The sequence below is a fragment of the Antrostomus carolinensis genome, unplaced genomic scaffold (genome assembly GCF_000700745.2).
Source record: "Antrostomus carolinensis isolate BGI_N321 unplaced genomic scaffold, ASM70074v2 scaffold10881, whole genome shotgun sequence".
NCBI lineage: Eukaryota > Metazoa > Chordata > Aves > Caprimulgiformes > Caprimulgidae > Antrostomus > Antrostomus carolinensis.
In genome coordinates, this window is record NW_010294879.1 from 33,589 (window position 1) to 46,851 (window position 13,263).

At 39.3% G+C, this 13,263-nt stretch overlaps 1 protein-coding gene across 1 annotated transcript in view; it reads right to left on the reverse strand.

The window, feature by feature from the left end:
- MRPS27 (mitochondrial ribosomal protein S27) overlaps nucleotides 1-11,444 on the reverse strand; it is a gene marked incomplete at its 3' end in the record, with an annotated part of 44,520 nt that extends 33,076 nt beyond the window's left edge. Inside the window, exons 1-3 of the mRNA XM_010177790.1 lie at nucleotides 11,371-11,444; nucleotides 5,168-5,238; nucleotides 3,256-3,314 (exon numbers count right to left, since the gene is read on the reverse strand). Coding sequence (XP_010176092.1) covers nucleotides 3,256-3,314; nucleotides 5,168-5,221 — 113 coding nt within the window. The remainder of the gene's footprint in view (nucleotides 1-3,255; nucleotides 3,315-5,167; nucleotides 5,239-11,370) is intronic.
- Nucleotides 11,445-13,263: the final 1,819 nt, after the last annotated feature.

Sequence of the window (13,263 nt, forward strand, 5' to 3'; positions counted from 1 at the left end):
TTTTTAAAGTCTGACAGTTAATGGAGGGGAGGAGGTATTCAGAATAGAACAAAAAGAGGAACACTGAAACCAGATGACGTCATGCCTCAAAATGGCCTTTACTGTCTTAATGACATGTCCCACAATGTAGTGTAGCAGTTTCCACACAGCTATTCTTGAGAGCTCAAGATCCTCTGTGGAGACAGCATGGCTGGAGATCCTTTTTAAAGTCTGACAGTTAATGGAGGGGAGGAGGTATTCAGAATAGAACAAAAAGAGGAACACTGAAACCAGATGACGTCATGCCTCAAAATGGCCTTTACTGTCTTAATGACATGTCCCACAATGTAGTGTAGCAGTTTCCACACAGCTATTCTTGAGAGCTCAAGATCCTCTGTGGAGACAGCATGGCTGGAGATCCACTCCTTTAAAAGAATGGAAAGTTGAAACAGGTCTAAATATAATATTTATATTCTATTTCTGGACCCTAAATGCATTACTAATTTTTGAAACAATGTTCTGTCTGACACACTATAAGGGAAGTCTCCAGCCTACAAAGCTTACAAGTTCTGGCACTTCCATCTTCAGGAAAACTCCATACAGTGAGCATGGAAATGCCATTTACTGCCATCTGATTCTTCCCAGAGGCACAATTTGCCCTTTTGTACCAGGAACATCTTCCAACATTGCAGGGGCCTTGGAACTGACTACCCTTCACCTCAGATTGCCAGAGGCACCCAACACTGGGGAGTAACATCAAAATCTTCCCCTTATACTCTACAAGCAGTTAAGGGGAAAAACACAGGACGCTGGGAACATTCTGCTTGTTTACGTTCAGGCAAATGCACATACAGCCAACTTAACAGGCCACATACATGCCATCTGCTCACAATGGGTTTGTATATCTTAAAAGGTATTAAAAAAGCTTTTCACTGATACTGCCTTTCTCTTTTTTATAAGCTTATTCTCCTTACATAAAGTATAAAAATTGTGTGAACTGTTTCTCATTAAGCCAGAAAAAGAGATTTGTCGTCAAAGCTTCTCTGTTTCTCAGGTCTCCCTCTCTACCACCTCCTTTATGTCTCATGGTATGGTCACTTTTGCAGGATTTTTCTGTGTCAAACATCCTCCCAGCTGCAAAGAGCTATCTTTATAAACATGTCCTTCATTTGAACTCTAGCCTAAGTGCAAAATGTAAAGAACAATGAAAGGGGCCTTGTGGATACCAACCATATCTCCTATTTCCTGAAGCTAGCACATTTTTTTTCATTTGAAAGGGAAGCTGATGTTATAATTGGGATTTTAACATTTTCACATGAATTACACACCTCCCTACACTGTTTCTCATACTTACCTGTATGCAAATATATTTTGAGAATAGTTTCATGTATCTTACTGGAATTAAGTCTCCTGAAAAACTGATGCTAACATCACCAAAAGACTAAGCATTTTGCAACACCAAGACAGCATTACAGGGGCACACACAAGAAAAATTCCTACCAAGTGATACACCAGTACCGCTCTATTCTCTTCACACAGACTGTGTGAAGAGAATTAAAATTAATCAAAATCTGTCAATTACAAATGATCAAATTTGATGTGTGCATTACTATATTCTCACCATCTGCAGAAGAATTATTTCTTAGAGAAAAAGTAAATAAATGTAATTATTTTTGAACCGCAAATCTCTCCTTTAAAATGTGTTTTTGAAGCAAAACCCCTGTATCTTAAACTGAGGTACTAACCAGGCACAGATGAAGACTGGGGATACTTACATGGACATTCCCATTCTATTCTCTCCCTCTTACTATGGAATGTTTTCTATGCTTCCAATTTTTAGTCACTCTCTCTGAACCTCTTGTTTTCAAGAAGAAAGAACTTGTAAGACACATTACTCATGAACATCTCAGTCTGACTATCTGGATTTTATCTGTATCATTTTGAGACTAAGCAAATAAAACCACCCCACTTTCCTCTTGGTGTCAGGGTACTCAAAGATCTCTTGGCATCCCTTACCCTATAAGGCTCGACCCCATCAGAGAGAATTTAAGTCTGTGTGGCAAAACGTACATTACAATCTTCAAGAATGTTAGCAAAAGGTACTAGTATCACATCTGTTAAACAAAAATGAGGCCTTTCCTTAAACTGGCTTTACTTTCTCCTCTTTTCATCTCACCTGCTGCAGGATGGGTAACTGATTTCTGACCACAGAGTCTGACAGGACTAATAAAATCCTGTTCAGAAGGAATGAAAGTGTCACTGATCTCTTCCCTGTGACAGATTCTTCTTCCTCCTTTTACTTTTTCATTACAAGAGATTCCTAGTATTAGCAAACCTGGTTTCTCCTGTTTCCTCCTTGAAGCTCTGAGGTTCAGATACTGCCCCAGTAGTACCAGAGAAGCCTAATGCAGTCAGGCACTTAAAACTATGCATACACTTAAACCAGCCATCCAGTAAACTTCTTCATTAAAGTAACAATCATTATTGACACTACTTGTAAAGATGCTCTCTCATGCACTTTGGCACGATTAGTTGCTTTCTCCATCAAGAAACTTAACTCTCAAAATGTGTGTGCAACCATCTATAAAAGAACTAATTTATTCTAGCAATCAGCAAGGATTACTGCCCCCTTAAAGTCAATATTGAGATGTATTGACCTGAAGCAAGCAGGCATTCAACCTGATGCTAGCAGAAAAGGTACCCAATACACTTCACTCAACACAAAAACAGCTGCAGAAAACCCTAACAACCCAAGCAAAAGGTGAACTACACAGCTTATCTGGGGAACGTAAAGTACTAGGGGGATAAAAAACAAAACTATGCTTCATTTAGCCTTGCTAACTTGATCATCACCACAGCATGCCTGTTCTCATTTCTGTTAATTCTACGGAAACAAGCTTCCTTGAGTCCTACACTTACATGTGCAAATATGCATACAACAAATTTAGTCAAATTATGATTTAAGAGAACAAATCGGAAGGAAAAATTGTGAACAAATACAATTCCTTATAATTTCAGTATCTCTCATGTAAATCATAGCTGGAGGTTGTATTAACTGCTCAGTGGCTCAGACGAACATGCTTGACAGAAGTCCAGAAGGAGGGTGGCCATAACAAAGGAGGAATTACCAAGAAGGCCCTAAGCTATGAGCTGTAAGACAAGTAGATGCATTTATTTTGCAAAAGAGAAATCAAACCCAGTAACCTGGAAAGGGCAAGACTTCATGGTATTTACTTGCATGTCTCAAAGTTCATGCTGAGGCTAAAAGATACTTACTTGTAAAGGTAATATTCCGCTTGATCCACTTCCTCTCGTGAAGAAATGTTGTCAACAAACTGAGTAAAAAATAAGAAATAAAAGCTTCAGAGGGAGCACTCACAAAACTTATTAGTAGAAAATGTCACTTCAGTAAACAAAATACATTTTTTTGGCATATTTAGGTGTCTGACAGTACTGGAGGTCTTCAAGTCTCTCCTTGCTCCTACTCAGATTTCTTCTAGAATGCTAACAGTAAAATCTTGTTAAACAGAAACAACTCCCCTCCCTCACCTCTAAGGAAAGCTACGCACCTTGAAAACCTGGAGACCATCTGAGAATTACGTCCATGCAGCTCGGTAGCCTGTATTTTTGCTGTTCCTCCCTGAAATTTTGCTTTTTAATCACAGACATTAATTTGAGAATACATTCAGTTCCTTACTTTTTTTCCCCCAATTTTGAGTGAGTCTTGACATGCCTTATTTCCCTTTCTAAAAAGTATTCTTTTCTCCAACGTTTCCCTGTTGTGCCTATTCATACTACAAAAACAGGGGCAACAGCATTTTGTATGTCACCACACATACAAATAATAGTAAGAAAAACATCATCCCCCCATGCTGTAAAGCACAATTGTCCTCACATTTAAAACCCTTTCTACTGCAGGCAATCTTTCAAAATTCCCAGTGCTATGAACTATTTAAATAAAAGCCAAGTTTTCATGCAGACTTCATCTTATGGTAACAGTGAATCCTGTTTTCCTGTAGGCTTTACTAACACAAGCATAAAGATCCTGGAAAACTCCATAATCTAAGCATAATTCAAGAGAGTCAGTACTTCTCTTTATCCTAAGTATAAGCTAAAAAGAATAGTTTCAGCTGACTGGTACTTGCTCTCCAGTTTCTTAACTCTCCTTGCATGCTGTATACATGTAGGTCTCATCTTTTGAGTGGGGCAATAGCATACCTTTGTGTTTTATTTGCATTTTGGAAAACAAGAATCTGATATGAGCTGCAGGTATTGTAAAGTGGGGCTGTTTGACAGTCTAGAAATGGCACCTCTGCACAGAAGAGGTCAGCACAAAGCATGAACATGAAGGAGAGGAATAAAGCTGATTAAGTAACAAAAAGGAGAGAAACACTCATTTCTCCCATGGATGCTGTCTCAGAAGCAGTGATCAAGAATGCTTGGTCTGCATAAATGCTTGATCTTATAACTGTACAAAATGTTCCATGACTCCTCCGTTAGTGGTGCCAATGATCCTAATTAATGGTACTGAGGTACCAGGGTGGTGACTCAACCTTTCTGGATAATTTTGAAGATTCAAATTAGAGGGATTTTAAAAAAAACAAATGACATATTTATTCTCTTTCAGTACGCTCACCCACTTACACAGGGAACTTAAAAGCACATCTCACACCTCTGCCTTCACTCCCCCTCCCAAGATTAACCCATCCAGAGGATGGAACTGGTTACTATTTCCAGTAAAAATAATGGCTTCACTTATCCCACACGAGCATTTGGCCTGCCTCAGTCTGCTGAGGCAAGGAAAGAAAACTGTAGAGGCAAAATGTATCCACCTCCGCCTCACTCTGAAAGGAGCCTGGAAGCAGAAGAAGATGCAGGCAGGCAGGTAGGCAGTGTGCTAATTAATTTCACTCCCTTAGCAGCCCAGGTTCTTAGGAAGTGGCTGAGGGGGCGTTAAAGCTCTCATTAAGACAGAAGCCACAGGAAGACGGGGAACATACCTATTAGGGAAATACATAGCCCAGTAACAGTGAGGCACAATTTTACTGAGGAAAAAACCCTGTCAAGACATTTACGGTCCCAGAACTCCCAGCAGAGGTGATATCATTTATCCCCTCACAGCTCACTTGATTTCATAAGCATTCCACCGTCATTTCTATCAATTTACAATTGGGATTTATTTCCTTACCCGGGCTATTGTCAAAGAGCTGACAGGCAGCTTTCTTTCATAGGTTCTGTCCATTAAGTGGGCTAAGTCAGCTGTAGAAAAGAGAAAAAGGGTATGCTTAATCAACTGGCATTACAGGAAAATCTAGAGAGCCATCATATAACCTAGAATAAAACCTCAGTCCATGAAATAAAATTCTGGTTCCTTGTTAACATCTCCATTTGAAGTTGTATGAAAACAATACTTTCAATTATTGTTAAATACCTTAACAGAAAATAATACATGGAAAGGTTCTCAACATGAAGGTTTTAACTTCCCAGAAAGAAGCGGGGAAAAAGCAAATTACCCTATAATGTGTCTGATAAAATTAGTATAGCTAATATAACTCATCTAAAAAAACTAAGCAGATGTCCTTAAAATTCACACTTGCTTTCAAGCTTAGCATATGCTGGATAGTGTTTTTGGCAAGAGCTTGTCCTTTATTTTACGGGAAACCAAAGAGACACAGAACCAAGCAGTACCATAGTGATAAACCCTGCAGTCACAAATAGCAGTCCAAAGAAATCCTGTTAATTTAATCAAGCTGGGCACTGTGCCAGTATCTTATTAACCTTACAGCATTCTGCTCCAGCAGTCGTATAACAATATTAATTTGACCATACAGGAACTTTAAGGTTCTGCCTGTTGAACAGGTAGCCAATCATTGCATTTAATTAATTTAATTGGAAGTTAAATTAATTTAATTTGGAGTTTTAGTTTTGTACTGTTCCTGGAAAATAATGATGATTCAGGAACGGTAACCTGTTTATTGTATGCTTAGTGGTAGCTGTTTGACTCTTAGCTGAGACATGAACTGATGATATCCAATCTATAAAATTTAGAGATTTCAGTCATACTCTTTCTTTCTGTTCTCCTGCATCTTCCAGGACCAGGAATCACAGAATCACAGAATGTGAGGGATTGGAAGGGACCTCGAAAAATCATCTAGTCCAATCCCCCTGCCGGAGCAGGAACACCTAGATGAGATCACACAGGAAGGTGTCCAGGCAGGTCTTGAATGTCTCCAGAGAAGGAGACTCCACAACCTCCCTGGGCAGCCTGTTCCAGTGCTCTGTCACTCTCACTGTAAAGAGGTTACTTCTGAAATTTAAGCAGAACCTCCTGTGTTCCAGCTTGCACCCATTGCCCCTTGTCCTACCATTGGGCATCACTGAGAAGAGCCTGGCTCCATCCTCCTGACAGTCACCCTTTACATATTTATAAACATTAATGAGGTCTCCCCTCAGTCTCCTCTTTTCCAAGCCAAAGAGACTCAGCTCCCTCAGCCTTTCATCCAACATATTCTCTCCGCATCATTAGCACCTTGTTTCATCCTTTGCACCCCAAGACTGCTGCTATACCAGCCTCTCCTTTGACACCTCTTGATTAGTCCCATTGGCCATCCTTCAAGAGCTGATGGGTTGGCTCATTTTACAATTCATTTTCCAAAAAGGTCATCCCACCTCCACACCTGTCAATGACATGTGAGAGGAGCACAACTTGCAGCACCACATCAGAACTGACTAAGCCTTCTCTCTGGCAAAGTTGTCAGAGACAGGAAGCAGTACTGCACAAGTAACATGCTGTGTCTCCGAGGGATATGGTCCATGTACGTTCTGTCCACAAAACAAGTGATATCACTATTCACCATTTTAAAAACATACCTGCACCACTAGTGAATACTGAGGAATACACAGTTCTAACAGTACGATTCAATGCTACTCTGACCTTATGGGTACTCTTTGAATTACAACACACGTGCAAAGATTTTTGCTGCAGTAAAATGACAGAGCCTTGATTTGGAATAAAAAAGTTGACTCTTAGTGTGGACAGTGCTGCTGTCTGCCACATAGCAGTATTTTGTGTTTACATAACACCTTCCTTCTTGAGACACTTGAAGGTATTTTTCAAAACACAAAGAGAGCATTTATCTCTGGCTGAGGGAAGAAAAGCCCTCATAACCATGAAAGCAAAAGGAAATCTGGGGCAGAGTTACTGAGGCAAGTAACAGCCTCCTATGAAATACAAGACAGGACAGTGAGTTGATGTGGGCCACCAAGGCCATGCTGTATCAGATAACCACTAAAACAGATTAACTTTTTTAACGGTAAAGAAATTTCTGTGGGAAATTACAAGAAGTGCCTGTATTTGAGTCTCTCCAGCATTCACAAAGGTCATGATGGAGCATGCAGGTAAAGACTTTGGGGGCATTGTCAGTAGTGCTACAAGATAGAGAGAACAGATGCTGTGGCCAAGCCAACTTGTCAGGAACTAAGAACTGGCTAGATCCTTGCCTAAACATACTAAACCAAATGTCATGCAACATTTTCCATCTGCATTTCAAGACAGGTGGAAAAGTATTTACTCTGAAATATGCTGTGTTTGATGACATAGCAACACAGACCTGAGACAGACAACTGCATGGGCTGGGAGTTCATTTACCTATTCCAGAACTGGTTTTGTTATGCATCACCATCTGAAAACTGGAAGGTGATAACTAAGACCATTTTGGGCCATACTCAAACCCTGAGCTTGGCACTTCTTTTGTCTAGATGCTCATAAAGACAAAAAGCCAATTTCAGGAAACTTACATAGAATATAAACGAAATGAATACAATGCTATGAGTGCAAGATCCCAAGACTGTTAGCCATTTATGCACTGGCCTCCTCTGGGAGAGTTCACACACAGAATTTTTATGACTGACGTTTTGTGCTGTCTACAAAGCTGTAACTCTCCATCAGAACTTCACCACGGAAGCAACATGAAGCACTTACCAGTGTGAGAGTCATAATAAAATGAAAGCTGATTAAACCTTAAATAATAGAAGACAAATCAAGGTAGGGGGAAATTTAGCTTTGTTTCCGGACAAATTACCACTTCTGCTGTAGTTTCCAGATATGTATAATTCACAGTGAGTAATTCTTTCCTGGCTTGTTTTCTCTGAAGAGCACCTAAACACAGACTTTTTCTCATATTCACGAAGTGAAATAATACAGTTACCTTTTGTAAACCAAATTCACTCCGTAAGTTGTTATTAAATAACCAAGATTAAAGCTTCTTCTTCTTCTTAGTTAAAAACATCCTGACAGAAGTACTAGAATGCAAGAATGTGAATGCCCAAGTCTTCTAGCACTGTCCATAGTACAACTTGAGCACTAACACTGGTGTATAAACCAAATAAAAGTTTTGATGGCCAAAGCAAAATTCTATGTACATTCTAACTAAAATACACTGCAAGCGCTTTTATCTGATAGTCATTACCAAAGAGGACACTATGTATAATCTCTCACACACATTCCCTAAAAATATATTTCTACAAGATGAACTTTTACAAAACTTTAATTTCTGTAAAAACATATTTCTGCATATTGCAGAATCTCCTGGATTTAAACAAACTAACAAAACGAACTGTAAGTCTGAGCTGAGGTCATTTAACTTCTGGACATGACCTCACAGTTGTCTCTAGAGTACTGACAGCTGAGATTTCATGCCCACTTTTATTTTCATTTGTCCATAGAAACTCAACGTCTTGCAGCCTGCAACAGGGTGATTCAGGACAGTATCTGGGAAAATACTGACCCTCACCTTTCCAAGTCTGTGGTTATGGCATCTAATACAAATTTGCTGGCCTAGGAAATCAGCACAGTTTCAGTTTGATTCACAGTGTGTAGCTATCCACAGCATGTAGCCACATCAACAAGTGGCACATTTAGCCATCACCTAAAGTCACCCTCTTATTCTTAGAAGGGGTTCATCCCGGACAGGGTTGAAATCCAGTGACGGGGAAGCAATGGGAAAGCAGATATAACCGTGACACAAAGTTTATCAGCCCTGGGAATGATGGGCAGAGCTAATACCTTAACTCACAGGCTAACATTTTGTTTTCCATATAAAGAAAGCCTTGATTTATTTTAAAGACCAAATTAAAATATAAAGGAAGGCTGAGGCAAGTACTTTGCCTTATAAATGTATGTTTCACACTTCTCAGTATTTCCACAGCCTTCGCAGCTTCTAGAAAGAGCTACAACTTTGTACCAAAGGGAGCTTTGAATGGAAATTATTCCACTCTGTAAAGGCAGCACTGCCGCCTGGTGGATGAGCCATCTTGGGTACCATGAGTTTTTCTAACCAGAAAAAAAGACATATATCTCATTTGGATTCTGCTATCCCCTGGGACTCTATTGCTATTCTTCTCATCAAGATGCTCGCTGTCACTTAATTTTACCCTTATAAGTGATGAATCAACTGAAACATTGGACAATCTAAGTCCAGCCATGCCTCCTGTGTCCTTAATATCTCTTTTTCATTAAGTGGAGTCCAAATTACTTCTAGACTGGTATCTTCCTGCCAGCAAGCAGTTTGTAAATTCCAAATTAATACATTTGCAATTCCTACCTTTTTGAACAAATGTGCTACTGTACACATAATACAGGTTTTTTCAGTACTGAAGTTTGCTAAACTCACTCATGCTTGGAATGCTAAACTGAGACTATGGAGAAGAGAATAAAGCATATCTTATATGGACACAGTAAATTAGTTTGAGTCTGTGATAGCGTCACATCACTGCAGCAGAGAAATGGAACCGACTTTAAACCAAAAATACTTCCTTTACCTTTAAATGTATTCTCACAACATAGTTATGCAGAACAACAGTTCTGAAACAGTGTTGAAATGCACAAATAAAAGAGCATCTCCTCAACACTAGGAATTCACTCTAGCTACAATCACCAGTTACTACACACAAGATTGAGTGCAACCATATTAACTGACAGCTACAGAGTGGAAGTCTGCAGGGCTGTCCCCTCTTTGAAAATGCTAATACAGCTGACACCGTGTTAACTTGTTTTCTCTTTTCTGTGAACACAAAATGAAAATGCAAAGCAGTTATTTAAAAAGTGCGTAACCGACATCTGCTTTGGATCGAGATCACTGGCAGAGCAGCAGCAAGAACCGTGCTTGCCAGACAGTCACGAAAGGTCTTGCCAGGCCGGAGGAATGCCAAGCATGGACTGTTACCAGCACTTGCACGTTTTCTTCTACAGTGGATTTCTATTGCCTATGACATTTGTCAAAGTAAGAACCCTTTTTCATCTAGAGGTGGCTAGTTCAAATGCATCCCAGGGCGCTAGTCTGTGGCTCCAGCCCAAAAAACACTGCATGAGCAGCTCTATTGACAGTGAAGGGTTAGAAGGTATCATCAGTCTCTCTCTCTGTAGGATCCAGGCTACAGTCACAAGCACTCACAGGCTGTTTCTGGCCCATGTACAGTAAAACACGTTGACAATAACAACCTAGCTGTTTATAGGCAAATAACAGAAACAAATTAGTGCATAAAAAAACATTACTCTGATCATTTTGTCTGTTCTTCTGCCGGAAAAAAGCCCTTGAATTTCACTTGCTGATTATTCTTTCAGCCTCACAATCTGTGTCACAACTAACAAACACAGTTCAGGGACCCAGGAATGAAAAACAGAAGACAAAGATTAAGAGGTCTCCAAAACACTTGTGTTACAAAATAATGCATCTGTACCTTTAGCTTGGAAAAATGTTTTTGCATGATGCTTTCTATGTAAAATAGTCATCAAAAAGATGGTAGAATGTAATTTCACATGTAAACTAGCCAAAGAATTTAGCTATGAAATTCGCATGAGAAATCCCAGAACCATATGCAGATACAGTTTAATGTACAACTTCTCAGAAATAAAATGTTTAGTTTTACTTTTTCCTCAAAGAAAAATGTAAATTTTCAACACGAAATGTAACTTTCCCTTTTGCAAACCTCTGAGGAAAATGTTCTTTTAAAAATACATTTTTAAACAGGAACGCCTTCTAAAATTTATAGAATAGTTCTAGTAAAACAGTATCAATGAAGAGGACACTCAGAGACAGTCTTAACTGTCAGACACACAACTATGACATTCATAAAAGCTTTGTATTTTGTGAAAGGAAAAATCAGCTTGTAGAAACCAAACATTAATTGAATGGGCAAATTCTAACCTGTGTCTGCATCATAGCTTTGAATACATATGACAGATTTTTAATATGTCGAGCAGATTTTGACATAGAAGTTCAGAAGCATTTTGCTCCACACATGTTTTTATTCTGAAATATTTATTGATGATGAGCTAGCCTAAATGAGTTCAGGTTGCAATAACTTGTCAAACTGGAGGAAAAGTTTTCTTACCCAGGCTATGCTCCTCTTTATGTCTCTTTTCCCATTTTGAGTTGTCCACATAGGCCGCAGAAAGAAGACATCTTCTACCTAATGAAGAAAGAAATCACTGTGTAAGCCAGGTTGCTTAGACATCTATAAACAAACTCACAGTTTATTAGGTATCGTCTTTTTCTGTCACATTTACTGAGTTGGATGAATTAAATTGTCTTTATGACACAGCCATTAGCAGCAGCTACCATAACGGTTCAGATTTCTTGTATGTGGATAAGCTATTAGCTCATCATTTTTAAAAAAATAAAAGCTTTTCCCCCATAAGTTTTTTTCAGCATGAAACAAATCTTCCCAAACCTGAACTCCATATTTAAGGAAATCAGAAATTTGTAAAAGGCTGAAAACACAACCAACAACAATAAATGATGGCTCATTTGTGCACACAGACCTTTTTCATCAAACACTAGCAATTAGTTAAATGTAGGCATAAAAGCACAAGCAAAAAAGTTCTCAGTTTACTGTTTCCACCTGTAAAGATCTGACACACTGGAAATGAAAGGTAGATACTCATCTGGAAATACTCAATTTTTTATTATCTCCTTTTTTTGCATTTCCTGTGAATTGCAGAGGTCACTCAAATGTTTTTCAAAGTTTTTGTTTTTTCCCAAATACTCTTTGTACCACCTTTGAGATCTGCTCAAGACATGTTCTGGCTTTTGAAACAAAATCAACAGTGCTTCAGTTGGAAGAATAAACCATTTCTGTGCATCACTCACAGATGAGGAGGCCTTCAAGATGCATGAGGAACATCTGGCTAAAATTTTTTGAAAAAAAGATACAGAAACACACGCAGCAGGTTGCAGAAATTAATGTTAAGAAACATGAAATATTTTTAAAATAGACACTACAACGCCACACAGAATTCTTAGTAACCACCTTAAATCCTTTATCTGGAAATCTATCTGCTACCACTAAAAGTTTGTTGTTCTTGGGTGAGAAACAATTTTTCTCCTCATTACCCTTCTGACATGCAATTGTACACGCAGGTCCAGCTCTGAACATCTTTGCAAATTTTTGTCAGGAAGAGCTGGTACACAGCTCAGTCAACTCCACAGCCAGAATATGACAACACGTACTACACTTTAGCAGTTCGAAAATAAGAAAAAGAAGTATTTTTGTTTGGTTGGTGGGGTTTCTTTTAAAGCTATTTTTCACAAAGTTAGTAAAATAGGCACACAAAAGATCTGGGGTCTGGCTTGGTTGGTTGGTTGGTTTTTAAATAAACTTCTGTATCCTCATTCAAAGTTAAGGATTCCACTAGCAAGCATGAGGGTTCAAATAACTATTTTCTATAGCACAAGCAACTCTCTGTGTGACAGCGCTTCGCTCAGGTAAGACAGAGACCAGGTTTGAGCTCTTCACTGCTCAGCACCCCCAGTGCCAGAGCAAAGGGCGGCGTTTTTGAGACGGGACATCTAGCTACCAGGAAGCAGCACAGAGAAATTTCTGCTCGGGGAAGCTGAAAAGGCGCAATATAGTTACTGATCATCATCATCATCATCACCACACTTTAAGTAAATATTACTGACTTCCGTTCTTCCCAAAGGCTGGGATTTTGGGAAAGGTGGCCTTTCAAAAACATCAGTCTTGGTTGTGCTTTTGTCACGACAGCCAGTAGGTCTTGCTGAGCATTTACTGCCGCGGGTTTGACGGCCTTCATACAATTCCGTGTGTCCTCCCGTGACCCAAAAAGGCCAGTCCTAAGCTATCAAGCTATGAAGTCAGCAAGGTGGAATATCTATAAAAGATAAATTACGAATACTCTCCCGTGCCGCACGCTACTGATACGCCGTTCTCAGGGCTGCCTCTGGTTTTATATACACATATATAAAAGGCGAAGGAACGATCCCC